This window comes from Daldinia caldariorum (assembly GCF_022478825.1).
Source record: "Daldinia caldariorum strain CBS 122874 unplaced genomic scaffold F4812scaffold_1, whole genome shotgun sequence".
Lineage (NCBI taxonomy): Eukaryota > Fungi > Ascomycota > Sordariomycetes > Xylariales > Hypoxylaceae > Daldinia > Daldinia caldariorum.
In genome coordinates this window covers 2,103,385-2,126,438 of record NW_025953037.1, presented here as the reverse complement: position 1 = coordinate 2,126,438, position 23,054 = coordinate 2,103,385, and the positions used below count along the sequence as shown (strand labels likewise).

Genomic DNA, 23,054 nt, shown 5'->3' with positions numbered 1-23,054 from the left:
ATGCGGGTCCAAAATAGGTTATCTTGGGATATCGTCTAGCTAGCTATCCCACTTGCAGACGTTGTACCTGTATCAACATATTACCTACCTGTTATCTCGTAGCAACCTCAAAATTCTTGCTCTTTCCACCGAGGTTCAAGAGCTGGGATACACTAACGGCCACACTAGTCCTCAACATATGCAGGTAGGGGTAGGCCCAGATAATTAAAAGAAAAAAAGGTAGCCTAAGTTAGGTACTTACCCGGACTGCTGCTTGCTTTGTTGTCATGCTGCCTCGTTGTTACCATCTGCTATCTCACCTGCCCCAGGTGTGTCATGATTGTTTCAACTTCGGGCGTTATACCTAAAGTAAATGGCCCTGAACCCTACCTAGTAACCTATGAGGTACCTAACCTCATACTACCTAGGCACCTAGGAGGTACCTAAGTTACCTTTTAATTGTGCCTCGGGTTGTTCTGTCCGACAAAACACCAGACGCTTTAAAGTTCTCTTACCAGGACTTACCGAGTGATCGGCTCATCCAACTTTCCTTCCTTTTTCCCCCTTCTTATTTTAACCCCGTCATCTACGTAGTATTTACGGCATACCTGTGGCGTTTCTGTTTAAATTTCTTGGCGTCTCACTCTCTTTTCTATTGCTATTGGCTGCTTATCTTCTTTAGCTTAATCCAATTAGGAATAACTTACACGAGCTTCGTTGCTATATTCCATTATACACCACTTATCGTTTAGCGTTACTGTGTTGACAAACGTTACTGAGACTAGAATCTTGACTTACGTTTTCCCATTACTATATAGCTGATTACACTGCTGGTTCTATATTAAGATAGAATCTAACACCTCATCAAAAAAGAGAAGTCCGCACACGACTAAGAGCCAAGGCAATGGCATCGTCAAACTCGTTCGGAGAGATGGGCCTCTCTATCATCGGCTTGGGGGCACAATACCCTCCATATTCTCTTAAGTCAGACGAGGTTAACAAAATCGCAACTAAATACTATCCTGATTCTCCTGCGTAAGTCTTCCTCCAGAACCAGACGTTGACATGTACTAATAAGAATGTCACTAAAGCATGCAAAAAGTGCTTTCAATAAATAAATACACGGGTATCGACACGCGCTCATCTATTGGTACCTCGGATCACCCTTCAGTGAACAAACCGGAAGCGCCATCGATAGCAGAACTTCACAGAATTTTCATGTCAGATGGTGTTCCACTTGCGATTGAGGCGTCTAGAAAAGCAATTCTAGAAGCTGGAGTCGATCTGTCCCAGATTACTCATATAGTCTCTACAACGTGCACTGATAGTGCTAACCCCGGATTTGACCATTTTGTAGCCAAGGGTTTGGGCATTACGCACCAGGTAGAGAAGGTTTTGCTACACGGAGTTGGTTGTGCAGGTGGGTTAGCAGTACTACGCACTGCTGCCAACTTGGCTTTGGGCCACGCGATGAGGCGGAAGCCTGCCAGGATTCTATGCGTTGCTCTTGAAGTGAGTACCACAATGGTTCGCAGCGAGCTGAACAGCATTGAAGAGCTCCAAGAAACGCGTATTGGAGCTTGCTTATTTTCGGATTGTGCGTCCGCCTTGGTCCTCAGTAACGGAATCGGACAGCTAGCAGCCGAACCAATCTACAAGTTACTAGGGTGGGAACACAAAATCATTCCCGGGACGGAAGGTGATCTTGGCTTCGACGTAGACCCGGTTGGTTGGAAGGTTGTGCTCTCACCTCGAGTTCCGAAGCTAGCAACCGAGATACTACGCCCTAGTTTTGCCGATTTGTTGGAAAATATTTCTGGTCTCCCTGCTGAATGCAAAGAGGCATCGGATTTTGATTGGGCCATGCATCCAGGTGGCCTCACAATTTTAACGGGCGCCGAAACAGCGATGGGTATCTCTCCAGAGCATATGCGCGCGAGTTATGACCGATACATGAACCACGGAAACTCGAGCTCAGCAACTATTTTCAGCGTGATGGACCGCCTAAGGAGTAAGGACATGGATGCACTGGCCCCCGGTGGCCGGGTTCGGGAGTACGTGGTAGGGTGCGCCTTCGGTCCGGGAATAGCCATTGAGATGTGCATGCTTAAGCGCAATATGAGATATCGCGGAACTGATATCGGACCCGAGACAGACAGTGAGGCTAGTAGAAGCGAGGCCGACGAGGAAGCTGACTGGGTAAGCATTGAGTCCCGGGAGTCAATTCCCGGCACACCTGGTTCCGCGAATATCCAAGCCGAACCAAAGCCTACGCTTGGGGAAGATATGTTCGTGAGAGAAGCAATTGCCAGCGTCGAATTGGATTGAAGACATTAAGCCGCGGGGTTGCATGTGCCATTACTTATACCCATGCCATATTTGATGTACGCCCAAGACGCCACTTTTACCACTTGAAAAAGTTGCTTACGGGCTACGTCCTATGAAGTGATTCACTATAGAAAGCGGAAGCAGATGATCTGAAATACCTCTGATGGATTTAATCTTAGAAAGAATATTATCACGTATATATGTAATAAGTAAATACGATGGAAGTGTAAACAATTCTAAAAATGAATGCTTTGAGAGAGATATATATAATTGGTCTGGGCCAGCAAATAAGTGAAATACAAATGTGGTATGACAACTGATATGGTTCTCAAATCAATGGTGGGGACACTTCAAGGGCCTCTTCTTTTCAATTGCCACGGCGGGTTAGCTCGATGTATGACTGCCCTATCAACAAATGATAAGGAATTGGAGAAAGCTTGGCCGCTGGAACATTGCCATCAGGTTAAACAGTAGGATGTCTACCAACCGTGGGTCGATATTTTGTTGTAATGTTGACCGTTCCTTTGTCCAAAGGGGCCGCGTTGCTCATTAGATTTCGATACCTCATTCCGCTGACCCTATGTTTAATTATCACGATGACTCGCCTATGTCAAATTGGGTTGGCAGCTCCCATCGCTTGGTTGTCAGCGTCAGTTTTCACTTCTTATGGGCAGGAGATAGGCAATTCACCCAGCCTACCCATGGTCATTAACACTTGGGGAGGCCCTTTTACTGCAGCTACAGATGCGGCATACCTATCTCTCCTGGATCCGAAGACATCAGCCCTTGATGCTGTCGAACTTGGGTGTTCTACCTGCGAGGTCAATCAATGTGACGGAAGTGTGGGCTACGGCGGTTCTCCAGATGAGAACTGTGAGGTGAGAAGGTCATCACGTAGGTATGTCTGGTTTATCATGCTAATTCAAATAGACAACTCTAGACGCAATGATAATGGACGGCACAAGCATGAAATCAGGAGCCGTCGCAGCCCTCCGGCGCGTCAAGGAAGCAATCTCGGTTGCGAGGGCGGTGCTGGAGCATACGACTCACACGCTACTTGTCGGCGACTTCGCGACCGACTTTGCGGTCTCAAACGGCTTTGCGGTGCAAAACCTCACGACGGAGAATTCCGCCGCGTCGTGCGGACAGTGGAAGGCGGCGAACTGCCAACCCAACTACCGCATCAACGTGTCGCCCGACCCGTCGGGCTCCTGCGGCCCTTACGCGCCGCTTGCTCTCAACGCCAGCTCGGCCGCGTATACGTCGCAGCTACTGCCGTCCGGGGACAAGCCCGAGGGCCACGACACGATCTCCATGATCGCGCTGCACGCCTCGGGCGCCATGGCGGCGGGCACCTCGACCAACGGCGCGAGCCGCAAGGTGCCGGGGCGGGTGGGCGACGGCCCGATCACGGGCAGCGGGTCGTACGTCGACGGGGAGGTCGGGGGCTGCGGGGCGACGGGCGACGGGGACGTCATGATGCGCTTCCTGCCGTGCTACCAGGCCGTGGAGAACCTGCGGCGGGGCATGGCTCCGCAGCAGGCCGCCGAGGACGCCGTCCGGCGGATGCTGCGGAAGTATCCGGACGTGCAGAGCGGCATTGTTGTTGTGAATAATAGAGGCGACCACGGCGGCGCGGGGTCCGGCTGGGGTTTTACGTATGCGTATCGCGGGGGCGGGATGAGTGAGACGGTGGTTGTGAGCGTGCCGCCTGTGGTTGCTGTTGCTGTTGAAGCGGGTGATTTGCGATGATGACGATGATGATGGGTGTAAGTCAGGTTAGGTATAATACAATACCTTGCCTCAGATAGGTATTTTTTTTTTTTTTATCACGAAGTCAAGAATTATTATATTGCTATATAACAGGTTGGGAATTGAACTACGAAATACCAAGACATTGACTCTACGATTATCTGGATTAGTAGGTGAGGTTACCACTAATAAGTCTAATTTTGAACTAGTGCAATCACGATGATGGTATCAATACAGGAACCGTAACCGTAGAAAGGCTTCAAGGGGAAGTTTATTGGGTTGTATTTTTAGGTATTGTACGGTTTACACTACTGTACAGTGTAAATTGCTAAAATGCTTACACAAGTCCACTGTACCTACCGGGTAAATACACCAGATAGGCACCTTCTACGGCACTGTATGCATTGTACTACTTAATCTGGGCAGAGACTCCGCGTTCTTGCAAACCTTGCAACCTACAACAATATATCATAGGCATTCTTTCAAGCGCCAAAGAAAAATATAGAGTTTGATATACCTGATATCTTTACACAGCCTAACCTGGCTTGTTCTCTTCTCTCATAACTCATCAACTACCTGTAAACAGTATTTCTCTCATATCCCAACCCACCCATCGTCATCTCTTTCGCCAGTATGTCTTCATCGTAAACACATTAGCCTTAAACCAAGTCCTGCTTAGACCACCGTCTACGCCTTTACTTCAACAGTACCACCGTCTAAATACAGCTTCGTTAGCTCATCTTTCCACTCACCAAGAGATATCCATAGCTTCTCTCCAGGCTTGGCATCCGGTAGAGGCACCGAACCCTTTGGTATGTCTTCATACAACCTCGCATCGAAACCAGGCACTTCGATGAAGGCGTGCACCTTCATGCACCTTAACCCCTTCTTCTTCAGCTCGCCCTTTTTATGCCGCTCGTAGCATTCTCTATCGAAATGCGTTTGCCCCAGGCAATCTGCACACATGTACAGCGGCTCATCCGCTACCATCCACTGCTTGTCGCAGCCATCACACGAGAGGTACGCAGCCGGCTTCTCGAAAGCTTCAATAACCTCGTCATCGCCAACTTTCGACGGCGTGAGTGGGTCGTGCACCGCATTCTTGCTCTTTTGAAGCACAGTGTCATGAGCCTTAGAGTTCGAGTCACCGTTTGCTATTGTGATAGCCGGTGTATTGACAGAATTGATCGTCCAATCTTGCCACATAGTCAACGCATAATTCTGCGTCGCATTTTGCATGTGCGACACAATTTGGGTATGCCTGGCATCCTCGACAGTGGTCAGTAAACGATCCAGCAGCCAGAAGGCCATTCCATCGTTGTCCACGTCGTCATCCGAGAGCAGCTCGACGCATGTTCGCACTATTCTTCGGATCCATTCCTTGGCAAGCTTCGAATTACTACTGCGCTTATGATGGTATCGTATCAAGCAACATATCTTGACGTTATTCGACCAGATATCTATCCTATCGTCCGTGACGTCTGGTAGCAAGTCGGCGATGCGAGCGCCATAAAAGTCAATCTTATCAACGACCAGGCCTGGCTGAAATGCTTTACGCAAGTAGCTCTCGGCGAGGGAATTGCTCATGTCGTCAATTTCAGACCGAGACAGCTCGTCACTAGGATGAGACTTGACATCCGCAAGAGCTTCCTCCTGGATGACAATGACTTTATCTTCCTGTGATCCGTCTGCGGCCTCTGCGAATGTCTTAGCAAAGCCGTACCGGAGAAGGAATAGGAGGTCATGATTGTCTCGTTTTATGCCCATATCTAGCGCTAAAGTGAAAAGTGCTTCGATAACGTCCCAACGATTGGTTTCGTTCGCAGCTTGGGCTAATTTGTTAGGTTGGGAAACAATTGTCAACTCATAGACGAAATGGTGAACCAACTCGTCGAAATACTCGGCCCAAATCTGGCTAGTTTTGTTCAAAGTCTCGATAAATGCAATGAACTCGGGGAATGCCCCGTGTTCCTGGTAACGAGCAAGCACTCCTGTATAGGCTGTGAAACGGACGTACTCGTACTCGAGACTCTCTCTGTGTGTACGTGCAGCGAGCTGATAGTCTTGAGACGCGTCCCACAGGCGGTCTCCTAGGTCTAATGTGATGCGTGCAAGCAGCGCTGAGTTAGAAGCATCCCTGATCCAATCCGGGTTTCCGCTGCGAAGCTCGTCGATTTCTTGTTTAGCCTGCGATAGCAGCTTCACTGCTTCCTCATTGCTAGTGCTGCGTTGCTTGGCGATGAAGTGGACCGCGTGCCAATTCCGGGGATTAAGATCAACGGCCTTCTGTGCACGCGATCGATAAATCTCAACGGCGCCATCTTCGGAACCGCATAGTTGAAATACAATAAGTGAACCGTGGATCTCCCAGCTTGATTCCTCTTCCGGCGACTTTTCAAGTACTGCTGCTGCGAACTCCTCAATCTCATTCACCTGCTCAAGTGGGAATTGCCAGCTTTCGAACTTCTCCAAAATCTCCGAGTTGTTTACTCCGGTATATTCAAATGAGTCATTTAGCATCTGGGATGACCTTTCTGGGTCAAGCTACATAAGGATCGTCAGCTGAACGCCTTCTTGCTTAACGTCAAACCGAAGCTTGGGAACTCACCCGTGATAAATACCCGCGGATAAAACAGCTTGCACAAAAGAATTGGCGAGGGAGGAATTCCACACCACGGAATAGGTGGTCTGCCATATGCTTGGCAGCAAAGGAGAGTACTGTCTTGTGTAGATTGGTAGAGGCCTTCACTTGTGCGACAAATGAAGCACCTGCGTCAGTGGTAATGCGCTTCGTCACTGAAGAATCATGCAGCCAGAGAGAAACCTCTCGGAGGCCGTTTGTAGAATAAAGCCATTCGATTCGAGCCTGGCGAATGTCACGGCACTCGTCGTCTTCCCAAGTTTGTTTGCTCACATCTAACTCAAAAGGCCAGAATAAGGAGTCAATTCCACATTCCTCTGTAAAGAGCTTAACAAGAAGCGGGCCAGCTTGAGCCTTTAGTTCCCGATCGGCAGCCGAGAGGTCAACCCCTTTCATATGGCTGTATAGCCAATTGATCGCATACTGACGGAGATCACGATTATTCCTCAGCTCTTTCTCCGTAAGTATTGTCAAGCAGGCTATAACAGCTTTGATCTCCGCGTTGTCGGGGTCAAGACAGATATACTCTTTATGCTTCGCGCCGAGCTTCGTCTGGAAAAATTGCTCGAATTCAAACCTCTGATAAAGTTCAGGGGGGCATACATTGTTGAGGAAATGCTGAACAATGGAGATTTCAGACTCCTGAATTGTTTGCGGACCCGAGGCCGCGACGTCTAGCGCAACATTTTGGTCGGAACTTTTTGACGGAATTCTATCTCTAACCTCTGGAGAGCGCCAACCGACGAACCCTGAATCCTTTACAGCGAATATCGGATATTTCTCTGCTAACTTTTGAGCAAAAGGGAGTAGTGATATGGTAAGAGTTGTTGGGGCAGTCTCAGAAATGCTCTCGGTATTTGGCGAATTCGTCCTCCGCCGCGTAAGTGGGATAACACGGCCTCCGGCCTGTGCGACAGAGCTATTCCAGTATTTTACGGCCAAGAGGTTTTCCATTATTTCGGTTGTGAACCAGCGCCGACCAGTCTCTATCCAAAGGATAATCTCGTTCATTTCTTGGATCTCTTTAACAGTGCGAGAATTATTGAGGCGTCGAATCTCAGCATCTACCTGGTCAACGCGTGTCCTATCGGCGTCCGCAAGTACCTCGTTGATATCATCAATCAGGTCGACCTTTGAAAGGGCGTGGAGACTTGTGTTTAGCTTGAAATAATCGCCAGCACACTTGAAGCGCAACGTCCTTAGGATCATATCTCGCCACTCAGAAATTCCTGGGCGGCTAGTATTTTTGAGGATAGGCATATTGTCCATTCGAGATATGATATACTTTTCAATGTCGTCACTGTTATTTTCGGAAATTGGGATTACACTGTACTCGACCCTCTGCTCTTTCTCGAGCCATTCTGAGACCGTTTGCGGTTGAGCAGTCAAGAAGACGCGAGTTTTCTTCCACGCGGATTCGGAGGTTAGCTTCTCGAGAAGCGGAACAAGAGTCTTGTCGAAATTGTCGATAAAAATGAAGACTACTGTATCCGGGTTCATAAGCTCCTTGTTGGTAATGAACAGCTGTTGCCAGAGTTCAAGCGAACTATCAAATTCAGAGGTTCGCTCGAGGGCGTTGTATACGGATTTGGTCATGGCTTCGTAGGAGGTCGCAATCTGCCAAAGCAATGCTCGCGAAACCACCTCCAGAACACTACTTGTGTCCTCATCGTCGGATTTCTTCTTGTCAGTATCTACAAAGAAGTAAGGAGTAATGATTCGAGAAGCGGGTCCAACCCGAGTTACCTTCTTCAGATACCTCATAGTATTGGCCATCGCTGATGTTCTTCCAGAGCCATTTCTGCCTTCCAAGACCATCACGGGTTTTCTGAAGGATTTTGGGTCGGTCCATTCCAAGAAATCCTCGTTTTCTAAAATCCACTTGCCAGTGTCCTCTACAAGCATGTTCTTGCGAGCGTCCAAAGCTTTTTGCCAAGACGGAATCGGCTCCCCGTCTTTGTCCAATGACGCGGGAGGAAAGCCCAACGCCTTTGCAATGGCTAACCTCCATTTCTTCAAATCTTGTTCCTTCTTCTGCTGGTTCTGACCGTCGAGTATCAACTTGATGTCTCCAGCGCTATCGCTCACTATTTTATAAGTCTGTGCATTGACTAGAAGGGCTTCTTTGCTGTTGAGGCGATCCATATAGCTGAGCAAGTCTTGGATACCGTTGTCATTCAAGAATAACTGTTTTGTGAAAGCAAATAATTTGTTGTGCTTCTTGCGTAACCTCATCATGCGATCACATATCTCGACGAACAGTTGGAGATTTTGGACCGCGACAAGTGTAAGCCTCTTGTCCATCCGTCCTTGGTAGGACTCTAGGCGTTCGAGGAATTCTGTACATTTCTCAAGCAGCTCAGCGAGATTATCGAAAATACCTTCATAACCCTGCCATGCTTGGATGACGAATGTGAGTGCGTTGTAGCACATCCCCGCTGGGGCAAAGACCTTTTAGTCTCTTGTTAGCCAGTCATAATAGGCTTGCTATTCGAAACACTTACGGTTGAGAGACCACTGGTAACTATTCCCCCCACATGGTTTATACATTGCAAGGTTTTATGGACTACGGTCTTGAACGTTCCATACTTCTCGGACTTCTTTTTGCCTGAGGCCTGCACGTCATCGACGTACTTGAGAACAGCGTTGATGTCGAGGGTGCTCTGTACCCTTCTCGGGTCCCCACCGGCGAGCTCGACTACTTTCCTGTAGACATCTTTCCAGATTGCTTCAATTTCTTTTTGCTCGGATATATCTGTTGCTTTCTCGATGGGAGATGGAGAGGCTATGCCCGATGCGCCAACCGAAGTTCGCAATGTCGGCAGTGCCATTTTTGGCACGTGCGGTTTCGTTTATTGTCAATACACGTGTTTCGGGGGAACAAAAGTCTCTCGACAACAATAGGTTTTATGTCATGGTATGTTGATTTATTCCATTGTTCGCAACCAATTCCTACTTGAGCGGAGGGGACGCTCGATACCCTTAAAGTATTTAGATCCCCCCTGCGGCTTGTCTCATGGGTCCACATAGCCCTAAGTTACCCTGATATGGCACAGCCAGCTCAGCTGAACCGGCCTACGAATCCGTACTTTTGAGTAAGTCAGACTTTAGTTAAAGGCGATGGAATCCTACGAGCTTAAGCTCGATATAGCAACAAAAAGAAGGGAGGTGATTGGCAGGGGAATGTCGCTTACGCATTACCCCTTGTCCCATCGAGGCATTTTGCCCCACGGAACCACTTCTATGGGTCGAGAGGGAGTGCCTACCTAACCGTCCAGCCTGAGCAGCCCAAGGTTCCAGGTAAGAAGAACATTATAATAGCTGCAAGGAAAATTCGATTCGGCCAGGAAGGCTGAGAGGATGGATCGTCTCATTACTCGACCGCGTCAGTTTTCCCTTGCTTCCCCGCATGCTAGGATTTGTCAGGGACAAACAAATCCTCCAGATATAGAAACGTTTAGAGTCACAGAGCGGCTAGGTAATGAAACACTAGGTATTTTCATCCGTCCTTTCGGAAGACGGTAGAGGCTCGTTCAACAATCGATAACCACCGCATCTTGAGTCCTAACAAACCGATTCGAAACTCGAAGTTGGTCGCATTTTTTCGGCAAACACTCCTTAAAAGTCACACAGATACACGTGATTCGGTTACATGCAGTTTTCAGAATGAATCCTATAGTATGACCAGTCATATTAATGAGTTGGGCTGGGTCAAAATGCCGGTGGCTTATTGGTTATTGGCGGCTGTCATATATTTATAGACCTGCAAGGCTATGGTCTACCATATGCATAGGAGAATATACCAGGCAGCCAATCACAATTCTCCGCTCCAGAAGCAATACCAACCTATCGCTTTTCACGGGCGACTATTGCGTTAGTTCGAGTCTTCGCTTCAACTAACAGGTAGGTTAGTTAAGTTAACACTTGATGACCGGGACGTTTCCAGGCGCGCTATACGGCTTGCCGCCGTTGTCGGGCTGGCCGAGGGCGCCATAGATGTTAACGACGATGCTCGGGTCGCTCTGCTGATAGGCCCCCGGGAAACTGACGGTCTGGCTAGGGGAGAAGGTGCCGCTGCCGCCGACCTTGAGCTGGGCGCACGACATGTAGAACTGGGCGCCCATAGGCGACTTCGCGGAGTGCAGGGCCAGGATCTCGACACGCATCAGGTAGTCACCGGGAGCGATGCACTGCGGCAGCTGGAAGTTCACCCACCCCTGGTTCGAGATCATGTGGTCCACCCCCCACTGCTTGCTCGACGGGTCAAACGTGTCCTCCCAGATCTTAAACCACTTCAATCCCGTCTTGCTCGCCGTTGCGGCGTTGTCGACTTTCGCGAGCCAGGCTGTGACGGGGCCCTTGTGGGATTTGGCGATCTACATATGTACACGCGCAGAGGTTAGAATTGTCTACCATCGCGACCTTGGATTAGGAAGTCGGGTGAGTTAGGTAGCAAGTAGGTGACAAAATGATTTGCAGACTTTGTACTCCCTTCACATATATGTGTCTGCAAATTATTTTGTCACACACTTCGGCACTAGAGGTAGGTAGGCAGATGGGATAGTCTTACTGGGTTGTCGGGGTCGTTGGGGAACTGCGCACCGCCGACGATGTGCCCGAAGTAAGCTCCTAGCTTGTCTCCCGGAGAGACACTGATGACTTTGTCGGACGTGTGGCCTTGCTTCTGGCAGATGATGTCTGGTGGAGCGACGAGTTAATTCTCGAGTCTCTTTTGGCGCAGCTACTCTCGGACGTTTCTTCTTACCTTGGGAGCTCACGTCATATACCGGGTTGTTGTCGTTCGGTGCGCGAAGACCAACTAGAGAGCCTTGTTTTTGGCCGTTGACTGAGAGCTCCTAAGTGGATCACGATTTCGTCAGCTATTGAGCACTCTACATGTTGTAATATGAACCTAGCTTACTTGAAAGATGCAGTGAGCCTCAGCCGATAGGACGAAAGCCGCAGCCGCGAACAGGGAGAACTTCATCTTGCCGACGATGGGTTAGCGAACCGTATGAGAGAGACAAGGGCGATGGTAAGAGCGACCAGGCTTGAGGTAGCGAGTTCACTTTCTTTCCATCCTAGAGTTCCATCGCGCCGTATATATAGATGAGTACGCAGTCCCAGGCTAGGTCGATACGACTATATGCCGAACGGAATAAAGTATTGTAGGCAAGGGAGACAATGGATGCCGATACTAGCGAACCCCCTTTCAACTCTATCTCCGTAACGTAGCGGGTTTGTTCAAGCCATCGACATCAATCAATACTGGACAAGCCGTAAACTTACGCATACAAATTCTTCGGGCGCAGATTAGCTTTGTCCAGATATTGGACGAGATTGTGGTAACTCCCGGTGGGCCTGGGGTAATATAGCCGGTAAGAGCCAAAGTTCATATGTCTAGGTCCCAACCGATTGGCTGCAAAGTTGATCAAGGTTCGAAATAGGAAGTTCCGTGCTTAGAATCCCTGGCAAGGGCCGCGCCGGGTTGGGAAATGGGTACGGGGAAATAAAAAGTGCATAAGGTTAGGTACCTCCTAACCTATTTCACCTTGCATATGGGGAAATCTGGGGCGCATGAAGAGCGGACGGGACGACAGCCCTACGTTCCGAATGCCAAGCGGGTTCGTCAGAAGTATAGGAATGGCAATAAGGGAGATGAGATATGACGACTTGTTGCGTCGTGGGAAGACGGCATTGGCGTGGTAAATGAGGTGAAGGGGTGACAGGTAGGTTGGACCGTTATGCGTCAGCTGAGACCGGTGTATATGGGTGTGTCTAGAAGTAATAAATAATCTTAAAGCCGAATATATTCCAACTGCAGAATTATTGCTTCTATCTACTCCCGGCGCTGAAAGGGCCGATTCGATTTGGAATAGATTCAGCCCCCCCCCCCCTAATATTAACGTCTTGTAACATCTTGGTCAAATTTCTTGGGGGAAATGGGTCTTTGCGAGAACTATTGAGGTATCACTCACTTATTTGTTGGAGGTAGGTTAGTGCTCATCGCTACTATCTAACCGTTGAAATTTGATAAGAACGAGTTATCGGGTGGGAAATGAATTTTTAGACAGAAGTCAACCGCTGTCTATAGAGAAATTCCAGCAGGACGGGGAGCAATCATAATATAAACCTAACGTACATCGTCCCCTCTACGAACAAAGTTCACCTCTTCTGCTTGGGCTGTAGGCTCGTATGGCCCAACCCCCTCCACAGGAAGTCTTCATGGAGAGAAACATATGTGCGTAGCTTCGAGAAACTCGAAGTATCACCTACCTTAGGCAACTACCTAGGTTATCGAACGGTGTATTCGATAGTACTAAAGCTTTAGGTAGGGTTTTAAAATATATGCCGTCAAGAAAGGGTATTTCTCGGCATCTTATCTTCTACTCTACTCAGAGCTGGCTGTCAGCTTCTAAAGTCATCCACCCCCTTAAACACTCCACCGGGAAAGGTAATACCTAAATCTTAAGATAGCCATCAATATAGTAGATAACAGGACCTTAGACTCTATATAATTAGTCCAGGTACATAAGAAGCAGGCAGGTAGGTACCTTAAGTATTTAGGATGAAGATGCGTAATGGTGATAGATTATACGGCGGTTCCTTCTATGGTCTTCATGTCCACGTACGGAGAATGCATGTTCATCACGAAGATATAAATAGCCGGGAAGAAGAAAGCATATATAACTTACCTCCTACTATATCTCGATATTATATTCACCAGAATACTCCCTGAGCTTCCTACCTCGAGCGCTCTTCTGATATATCTGTTTCTTACCTGGCCTTGCCGGTATCCGAAAAGGAAAAGGGAGACGAGATCTGCCTGTATTGGGCCGGTAGTCGTACATGATTTAGCTCGTTATAGTTACATCTTATTTCCATTTGCTATGTATAACAACATTTAAAAGTATCAGTCGTGAGACAACGCACATGTACCTGTTTTGCAACTCGCTCGCATTTACTTAAGACACTTGGTGTGGCATCCTATAAGGTAAATTTACCTTTTCGCTGTTTATGATTCCAAAGTTAGGTGCCTAAGGTATTAACGGAAACACGTTTTAATAACAGTCTCCAACACGACTGAGAGCAATGTATGGAGATTCAGATAGTTTGGACAAGGCGGCTTGGCTATAAGTTACTCAAGAACAGGAAGTATATTGTGCTTATAAGCCCTTGACGAGCCAGGCCTACTACTAGTATTGACTATCTCCTACTTATGCCTTAGGTACATCGGACCTTCGATATATACCTAATGCACCGAGTTTGTTAGAAAGGCTGGTGGGAATTTGAAGAGAGTGTGACGACGTGAGTTATAAGTGGGAAAATGGATTCGTTCCACGAGGTAAAGTAGCATTGCTGAGTTTGTTCTAGCAAACACTTGGGTACCTAAGGTAGTTGTCTATAAAATTAGGTATAAACAAACATTCCCACCTGATAATTCCGCAAAGTTTTATGATTGTGGAGGGACATGTTGAAAGGGATGATCCGTTCGGAGTGGTGTCGTGGCAGTGCTGACAATTCGCCCAGGTAATAGGTAGGTACCTAACATAGAGGTAGTGCATAGAGATAGCACATGGTGTAAATTCTTTTGTCAAATATACTCCTAGTATAGGAATCTTGGTTTCCTCACAATTTAGCAAGCTCATGAGCTACACTAACTGTTAGGTATACCTGCTCAAGGAAGTCAGGCTTAGGACTATCAATATAAACTTGTTAGGTATATTATTTTCGTTAGCCTTTAGACAGGTTATTGGGGATAGAGAAATTTTAAGCACTATACATTTCCATGAAAATATATTATGGATTAAGTATTGTATAGATCCTTTGCGTCAAGTTGGGGGAAGTGCTAGGTATAGACTTAGGTTAGGTCCTAATCGTAGGAAAACGTGTATTGCTATCGATGACTAACTTCTACAACGCGGATGAGTAAATGAATTTTACCTTTGCCCTGGCAATAATCGATACGAACGAGTCACTCGATGAAAGGTATACAGAGGCTACGGCATCCCCCCTTTGGACCTGACAGCGCATGCCGAACAAGGTGTGCCAGCTGTTGAATGTTCCGGGTTTGGCTTTATGCAAAGCCAAAAAGAGTCCTTGCAGAGGGTAAAGTGGGTTGTCCAGCTAGAATTTTGTGTTACTGAAATGATTCAGGGGCTGGACTTTCAACTAACAACTTATTGCTCGGTGCTGATTTGAGTAGAAGTCCCATGCATGTTTCGAAAGTAATTTTATAGACATTGATTCGCATGGCTGGTGGATTGGTTATGTGATTGTACTGCTGTATCCTTGCCTTCACTTGCGCGTTGATGCTCGTATTCGGGTTCATTTTGGTTTATCATGTACTGAAATGTTGGACGTATCTCATTATAAAAAGTAGGTAATTTGCAATGCTCAGGTACCTAGGTACCTAATGTATTCTCTTCTCTAATAGTTGTCTTCTAGAATTTCATTCGCAGCTTGTATGCTGGAGGTCTGTCAATATGAGGCAGTCTCAGGTAGGCCAGAAGTTCCTGTTTCAAAAAAGCTTCTAGAAAGAAAGCAGCGTTCGAGTTAGGTAAGGTATTAACTACGCGAGCCCTATGGATGTAGACGTAAGCCTAAGAGTGGCGTAGAGTCCAGACCAGGTCATGTTGGACGTTTCTGAACCGGGACGTACAAGACGAAAAATAGCCAATCAGGGTAATTATAAGCCGCATTATTAAGAGGATCGTTAGGTCTAGTCGAAAACCCATGAATTGTAGTGGGCATAGTTTAAAATACGCATTCACGCCGCCCTCTTTCTCATGCTCCCAAGATCTCTTCGCCGGCATTTGTTCGGACCCAGTGGGACCGTTTTAGCTTCCAAGCTGGCATGTTATTTTTAGGATGGTTAGGATGGTCTTGATACATTACAAGGTTAACCTGGCTGGCTCCCCAGCTCAGCTGGTCTGATGGCTCGTGCGATAACGTTGTTAGACGGGGTATTTATGGGCCTCGAACTATCACTCAAAACAAAGTACCTAAATGCTCAGGTAGGTAAAGTATGTTCTTAAGCTGATGAGACTTCTCCATACAATACTACCCCGCTTCCATGACTATGGTTCCAGGTTTCCACTCACTACTTCAGTATGAAATAAGCACTAGCATAACGAATGGGAGCAGCCAGGAGTACTGGGAGTGAGCAAGTTCTGTGACTTGGCTAAGGAAACGGTGGTCTAAGAGACACTATGTATTAGTTATTACCTAGTAGAGGTCGGTTGCGAAGTCGTATTCGTTTACAGGCTAAGAGTTCAAATGCAATACAAATAATTGGCTCATACCCTGTTGTCGGGACCACAAATACCCTCACTTTTATGTCGCTGGTAAATTAGTGGAACGGGAAACCTCAGTCCCGGTTGGTAATGAAACCCCTTTCACCTGTGACCTACCCCATCGTCCAATCATGTTTGTCTTCTGTACCAGTGCTGCAGATCACGAAAAGTCTCAGACATTGAAAATCAAAATAAAGAGGGACCCGTCGGTTGTTTATATAGTAGTACATGTCCTCTCCACGTAAGAGGATGGCGACCTTCGTAGTCGATCTTCTAAAATATTAGGTACTCTGTACGGACAGGGTTGACAAAGGAGAGAAAAAGAAAAAGACAATGGATGTGGTTGCAAGTTTCCTCGAGGAACGAGGACCTGTCCTTGCATCCATCGCTATCATCTTCACCTCCGTATTCCTCGTGAATATACTATTTGGCAACGGCAGCAGCACAGCGCCGCTGGTGGGCGAAGAGTATGGAAGTGCATCAAAGCGAAGAAAAGCGTTCGTGACGCGGGGTTTGGAATTTTACAAAAAGGGTTACGAATCATTCAAAACTAAGGCATTCAGAGTGACTACTCTTGATGGTAAGGAAGACGCTTCGTTCTTTAACAGATCAACCAAAACAAGCTGACCTTGTTGGACAGGCGACCGTATTGTCCTGCCTCGAAGACTTATGGAGGAAGTGAGACAGCTGCCGGACGATGTTATTAACATCGACAAGGCTTTCGATGTTGTACGATAATATCGACAGTCTTAATCCATAATTCTAGTTGCTAACTTTTTGCAGATCAACGAGCACCACCTTCTTGGTATAGGTAGACCACAGGTTTCGACTCTGGTATTTAATGTCGTTCGAGGAGACCTCACCCGCAGTCTAGGTGCGCTTTTATCTCAAGATTGTACTGAAATAGGTGGTTTAACTAACTTCTCAAGTGCGTATCAACCCCCGACTCTCGGCGGAGACTGAGCGGACTATTCGCGAGGAGTTGCCACCATGCGATGACTGGACCTCCGTGGTAGTCTACCCGACAATTCTGCGTATGGTTGCTACAATATCTGGTGCTCTGTTCATTGGTCCCGAGCTGTGTCGGTCGGAGGAGTACTTGAATGCTAGCATCGGATATACGTTAGACTACGTCAACAGTATCCAAGGGCTTAAGAAGTGGAACCAATGGTTGCGACGGGTCGGCCGATATTTTACTCCCGAAGTCACTAAGCTCTATGAAGATCGCAAGAAGGCTCATACTTTTCTGCAGCCTGTTCTCGTAAAGCGCCGTGAAATCATGAAACAAGGCGGAGAAGTTTCTGACGATGCTTTACAATGGATGATGACGAAGGCCGACGAGTTGGGTTTTAGCGACGAAGTAATCGCTGAAGCGCAGCTAAACCTCAGCATGGCCGCCATTCACACCACCTCGCTCACGGTTACCATGATGTAAGCTTGAAATCCCTCATCCTAAGTATTCTGGCTAAAGAAGGTTGCGTATTAACCTTTTCTATAGCCTTTACGACCTTGTAGTCAGACCCCATATAGTTGAGGAGCTACGAGAGGAGATTAAGACTGTTCTTGCTCGTCACGACGGTGTTACAACCAGTCACGCTCTTTTCGAGATGAAATTGCTTGACAGTGTCATGAAGGAGTCGCAGCGGATGAACCCTGCTAACCTGGTCCGATTCACACGATATGTCCAAAAGTCTGTTACTCTTAGCGATGGTACTTACCTCCCTGCTGGCTATTTGATCGAATCGCCGCACGCGCTAGCTGTTATGGATCCCGAGTTATACCACAACCCGGAGGTAAGATTAACCCAGAAGTGTCACGGCTCTCATTCTTTACAACCCCGGAGAGCGGCCGTGTCCCCCCTAACTAGACCAATATCGAGAAGTCAAGAACTGACGCCTTTTCTAGGAATTCGACGCTCATCGATTTTTAAATCTGCGAAATGGCACGACGAAAGATACTCTGGGATACAAGAACAAGGAACAATACCAATTCGTGACGGTGACCAAGGACTTCATGCATTTCGGATACGGCCGTCACGCGTGCCCGGGCCGCTTCTTCGCCGCCAACGAGATTAAGCTGATCCTCGCGCGTATCCTTCTCGAGTACGACTTCAAGATGCCCGAGGGCCTTACGGAGCGCTATGCCAACATCAACATGGGCACCGACGCTCTTCCTGACCCGACTAAGGAGGTGTTATTCAAGCGAGTTAGTGCTACAGCGTAAAATGGAGTAATATACTGTAGTATTTAGTCGTGTTACATTATCTCATAGACCTGATTGATTCCGTGTTTAAACTAGATATAACTAGCACAGGATGGGGAACGTCAAGCGCAATGAGAATGGAAGGTCTTGCATTATATAGCCATAGATGAGACATGATTACAGACTCATACAATATGTGTATATTGATAGTCGGATTTGTCTTAAGCGGTTACTGCCAACATGGCTGTCAAAATAATATGGAATAGATAACTAGGTTGATATAAAGTCTGAACATCCATCTGCGCTCTCCTCCTATAAACTGAGAAAAATTTCCTTGAGTCCCTAATAAGACAAGTAAATTACGGTTTCCATCTCCAGTCAGGGTGCTTCCACTCAAGGCTCTCGATCTGCGCTTGCGATAACCCTTCCAGCTCCTGATTAATGTCGAGCTTCTCGCGTCTCCTGTTGTCCGCTTTCATCCATAACAAGGTTGCCGTAGTTACGATGAAGAGCAAGCTGGAAGCAGCGAGGTTCAAACCGTTGCCGATGGGATAGTCTGGTCCGTCCCAGGACAAATACGACCAGGTAGCGACGAGGCCGCCGAGGGCCCCGAACGTCATGTTCGTCGCAAGACTGACGCTGCGCGCTGTGTCGCTGACAACCTGCGCCGCGACTTGCGCGTTGCTCAACGCGCCCACGGCGAAACAGCTGACGGCCGTGAAGAAAGTCGCTGCGTATCTCACCTTCGCGTCGGTACTTGCGAGAAACATGATGTAGCCCATCATGGTCAAAGGCGCGGTGAGGATCATGAAGACTTGTCGCTTGTCCATGCGCCAGCTCAGGAGCGGGATGACGACCTCGAACGCAGCGCCGACAACGTAGGGTGGAACCGTATATAGCTGCTTTTGGACCGTTGTGTAATGTGGATAGATGCTGGCTACGATCGTCGGGGTGAAGAAGGCTAGACCCTGGACAGTGATGCTACGGGTTTTCAAGTCAGTAACCGTGGCGATACAAGAGGTCTTCAGATCTCCTTTTTATGAAATACTTGAAGTTTGAAGTGCAGTTCAACTTTCCTATCTTGAAAGAACAAAAAAGGATCTAGCAATGAGATGTACGTACTTATTGAGGAGGAAGACGAAACTAGTCGATAGGACAACAGGGTTCCAAAAGCCCAACCAAACCTTCCTGCGATCCGCCTTGTCGAGAACCACGGTCTGCGCCAGACGTTCCGACTTGACACGGGCGATGGCTAAGGCCTTTTCTTCCGGCGTAAGCCAACGCGCCGTCTCGGGGCGGTCGGTAAGCGTGATGAACGAGATCAATGACAACCCGATCGTGATGATGCCTTCGACGAGGAAAATCATACGCCAAGCCGTAACACCGCCGATGTGGGATAGAGTTAAAACACTATTACACGAGTTAACAGCTGTTCTTAGATATTACTGGCATCTTAGGGGATTTATTCATATACGTACCCGGAAGCGATCAACCCTCCAAACGCGCCGGCGAGCGGCGCCATAACGACGAAGAGAGAAATCCGGAACACCAATTCGGAGCGGCGGTACCATCGGGAAAGGTAGTAAGACATGCCAGGCATCATACCGGCCTCGAAGACGCCAAGAAGGAAGCGAACGCCGCAGGCCGCCGGCAGATTGTGAACGAAAGCCATGCCAAGCGAGGAAACGCCGAAGCCGAGACAAAGAGTGGGAATGACCCAGCCGGGACCGAGCCACTTGCACGCCAAGTTGGACGGGACCTCGAAGAGGCAGTAGCTTATGTAGAAGACGGAGAGGAGCACGTTGTAGTCGTTGCCCTTCATGCCCAAATCTTTTTCGAGCCCAGCGAGTCTTGCATTGCCTGTGGTTGGTAATCAGTAACGGAACGAGCCCCCGGGTAGGTAGGTACCTAAGGTAAGGATAAACGGCAAGGATCTAGAGTAAACAACGTAGACGTACCTATGTTTGAGCGGTCGATGAAGCAGAATAGATATAAGACAGCCACCGTTGGAACTATCATCAAATCTATCTTATTCCGGAGCTTCCTTTCGGCTACGCGGTCAAACTCCGTAACAGACACGCCGCGACTATGATCGAAATTAGTAAGTACGTGCTCTTTAATATACCTTAAGTAGGTACGAAGTAAGGTCAGGTAGCAATATCTATATCACCTCACCTGTCGGTTGCTGCTACGCCCTCTTCGGCAGCGGTATGGAGGTCCTTCTCAACGTGCTCCTCCTGAGAGATGTTTCCCTCCTCCTTACCGGAAGAATTACCGTCGAGAGTCGCCATGTCGTCGCGATGTCAGGGCCTTCTTTCCTGATCCAACTTGCTTTGGTAGGAGGTAGTTACGTTGGACAACGAAAGGAAGAGGGGAGAGGAATAAGGGATTGATTAATTGACGAAAGGGAAGGACGAGACTAAAGAAAAAAAAAGTGTCGTGCAGATTCTGAGCTATTGGGACACTGCTGATCTATCGGAGCAATCTATTTGTCGTTGCAGAGATACTAGGCTACGTATGTAGGCCGGTAGGTTGCTCTGCAGGGCATGGGTATGGGCATCCTGGTCGTCGGGGAGGATCGTCAAAGAGTTCGTCTTCAGATATTACCCCTACCTTAGGTACCTGGTACCTAAGATGTGTAAGTTGGTCGTGGGGTTTTTAATAGCGTGTTGACCATGACAGTTTCCCTAGAGATACCTATATACAAACGTCTATAGATCTGGGTTGCTATAGGTATTGTATCTGGGGAAACCAACGGGCGAACTAGCTCTATAGAAGGTCGAGCTTCGTTGTTAGAGAGCTACCTACCTAATCAAAACTACCAATTATCAAAGGGGAATGGCGAAGTGACATATCAGAACTGCCGGGGTAGCCAGTTGCATTCGGCATTGGTACACACTGGAGTCAAGAATGAGGGTGAAGTTTACCCCAACCGTGCTAACCTACCCCTTCTCTTCCCTAGATACTAGGTAATACTAGACTAAAGTACGAAGTACTTGGCCTTGACCAATCATAAATAAGACTAAAAAGATCCCTTTTATTTGCTTCAGGTACGGTTGGTAAAGAAACGCCACTCAAAAGCTTAAACTAATTAGACTTCTTTATTCATATCAGGGGGGTTCATTACCTGGTCTGAAGTTTGGTCTGGACCCCCGGGAAGCTCCATATGTCTGTGTTATACGGGTCGGATATTACGCAGATCGGCGTTAAGATGACTCAAAGACGGATGCTTTCTTTTTTTTTTTTTTTCAGGACGGGTGGCGCACGGGACTTTATACCGTAACTATGGCATCTCTTTTCAAGGTAAATAACAAACACCTACCAAAGCAAACAGGTAGTTACCTTCTAAGGTAGGTACTCAGAAACGTGACACTACTCCAAGGCCTACTACGAACTTTCGTTCATATATTGTATTGTACATACATAGTATAGTACACCAGCTCCGGACAGTTCATTCGGATATGTTAATTAAGTCTGCAGCGGCCCGCCCATGCCAAGCTTTCAGGCTTCAGGGGCGGTGATGGATCTGATCTATAATAACTAACCTAAACCAATAGTATATAATAGCGAAGCTAAGTTCCACCGCATTCCTGGGGGTGCTTGGGAATAGCTTCTACTCTAACTTCTGGAATTAGTTACTTAGGTAGGTACCTACCTAAGTTAATAGGTAGATTAAGACGTCTCCCGGGAGTGGGAGGTAGTGTTGCAGTTCTTATTTGAAAAGGTGGGATGTCATGATGTTGTTACGGTTGGATCGGTATAAATGATGGTCGTATTTAGCCGCATCCGTACGAAGTACCTGGCTGTCATACAAGATAGCCAAATCGCCTTAACTGGTCGCATTTCGTCCGAGCTAGCTTACATCGATTCTCGGGAATGTGCAGTTAACTTAGGTACCTAGCTACCTACCTATCTATGTCGCCTACGAGCAGCTCGATCCCGTTTCCGATGCGGGCCGTCGCCGTAGACCAGGAAAGCTCGGAAGTTTCCCGTAATCCGACAGATATATTGCAGATGACTCTTCGGTGCTTGTTCAGTCGGGTTGAGCATCGGCCTAGGAGATAATTCTAATGACTAACACTTGAGCCGACGGGTAGACGGGTAGACGTGTCAAGACGGCCCTCGAGAAAAGCAAGTTGCAAATATTAAGTTCTGCACCGTTACTCAAGATATGTAAGTTATTCGTTGTGTCAAGCCGACTATGTAGGAGGTACCTATCTACTAACTGGCCATGATTACTTAGATGTATGTACTATATGTCCAGCATCATCATAGCAAAGCTCATTCCTCCTCTTCGGCTTCACCTCTTCTTTAGGTTCCCACCCCAGGATTTCTATCTGCGGGTACCTCCTCATCCAATGCACAATCCACTGCTTCCCCAGCCTCCTCCTACTATTATTCCTACTCCTATTCCTATTCCTATTACTACTCCCATCATTGTCATTATCTGACCCCTGCTTCCTCAGCACCCTTTTCGCCAGCCCGAACACCTCGTCCTTCGTCGCCGGACACCCCAGCGCCGCCCACTCCGCCAGCAGGCCTTCTTGCCGGAGCGTCAGCCGGGACGTCTCGCTGCGGAGGTTCCGCGGCGCGGGGCTCGCGCCATGTCGGCTGCCGAGTACGCGCGGTATTTGGCGCCGCTGCGGGGACGGGTTGGCGGTGCTATGAAAAGGGGTATTTGCATGGCAGCCGCGTCGGAGAGATTCATTGCAAATAGGTACCTAAGGTAGGAGGTAGGTACCTATGCAGGAAATATTATCGTAGAAATGGGATAATCACCTTGGTCAGGTAGGTAGGTGCCTTACATGGTGTGGACAAAATTCTTTGCTACGAGATAGCGACTGATCGAGAACCTA

General features: G+C 47.8%; 6 protein-coding genes across 6 annotated transcripts; 3 read left to right on the top strand and 3 right to left on the bottom strand.

Moving 5' to 3' along the window:
- Positions 1–162: 162 nt before the first annotated feature.
- Positions 163–2,611, top strand: F4812DRAFT_410017 (putative type III polyketide synthase). The gene is made up of 3 exons (XM_047932496.1): positions 163–348; positions 408–1,014; positions 1,071–2,611. The coding sequence occupies exons 2-3, from the start codon at positions 884–886 to the stop codon at positions 2,305–2,307; spliced, it is 1,368 nt and encodes a 455-aa protein (XP_047795050.1). The 5' UTR covers positions 163–348; positions 408–883; the 3' UTR covers positions 2,308–2,611.
- Positions 2,612–2,903: 292 nt separating this feature from the next.
- On the top strand, positions 2,904–4,059 carry F4812DRAFT_454547 (asparaginase-domain-containing protein; the record flags this gene model as incomplete). The annotated part of the gene is made up of 2 exons (XM_047936665.1): positions 2,904–3,185; positions 3,238–4,059. 2 exons carry the CDS (start codon positions 2,904–2,906, stop codon positions 4,057–4,059), a joined length of 1,104 nt encoding a protein of 367 aa, XP_047795049.1.
- A 231-nt stretch (positions 4,060–4,290) lies between these two features.
- On the bottom strand, positions 4,291–9,742 carry F4812DRAFT_22975 (uncharacterized protein). Its single transcript, XM_047930520.1, has 3 exons — positions 9,205–9,742; positions 6,668–9,151; positions 4,291–6,603 (listed from the first exon to the last, which is right to left on the bottom strand). The coding sequence occupies exons 1-3, from the start codon at positions 9,529–9,531 to the stop codon at positions 4,747–4,749; spliced, it is 4,668 nt and encodes a 1,555-aa protein (XP_047795048.1). The 5' UTR covers positions 9,532–9,742; the 3' UTR covers positions 4,291–4,746.
- A 320-nt stretch (positions 9,743–10,062) lies between these two features.
- Positions 10,063–11,687, bottom strand: F4812DRAFT_464761 (glycoside hydrolase family 61 protein; the record flags this gene model as incomplete). The annotated part of the gene is made up of 4 exons (XM_047938380.1): positions 10,063–11,076; positions 11,271–11,398; positions 11,466–11,556; positions 11,622–11,687. The coding sequence occupies 4 exons, from the start codon at positions 11,685–11,687 to the stop codon at positions 10,618–10,620; spliced, it is 744 nt and encodes a 247-aa protein (XP_047795047.1). The 3' UTR covers positions 10,063–10,617.
- A 4,320-nt stretch (positions 11,688–16,007) lies between these two features.
- Positions 16,008–18,388, top strand: F4812DRAFT_22696 (cytochrome P450). Its single transcript, XM_047930493.1, has 6 exons — positions 16,008–16,576; positions 16,637–16,725; positions 16,780–16,870; positions 16,926–17,427; positions 17,495–17,789; positions 17,902–18,388. Exons 1-6 carry the CDS (start codon positions 16,330–16,332, stop codon positions 18,217–18,219), a joined length of 1,542 nt encoding a protein of 513 aa, XP_047795046.1. The 5' UTR covers positions 16,008–16,329; the 3' UTR covers positions 18,220–18,388.
- Positions 18,389–18,557: 169 nt separating this feature from the next.
- On the bottom strand, positions 18,558–20,489 carry F4812DRAFT_454543 (MFS general substrate transporter; the record flags this gene model as incomplete). Its single annotated transcript, XM_047936664.1, has 5 exons — positions 18,558–19,179; positions 19,321–19,608; positions 19,677–20,058; positions 20,157–20,284; positions 20,374–20,489. The coding sequence occupies 5 exons, from the start codon at positions 20,487–20,489 to the stop codon at positions 18,558–18,560; spliced, it is 1,536 nt and encodes a 511-aa protein (XP_047795045.1).
- Between the last annotated feature and the right edge of the window lie 2,565 nt (positions 20,490–23,054).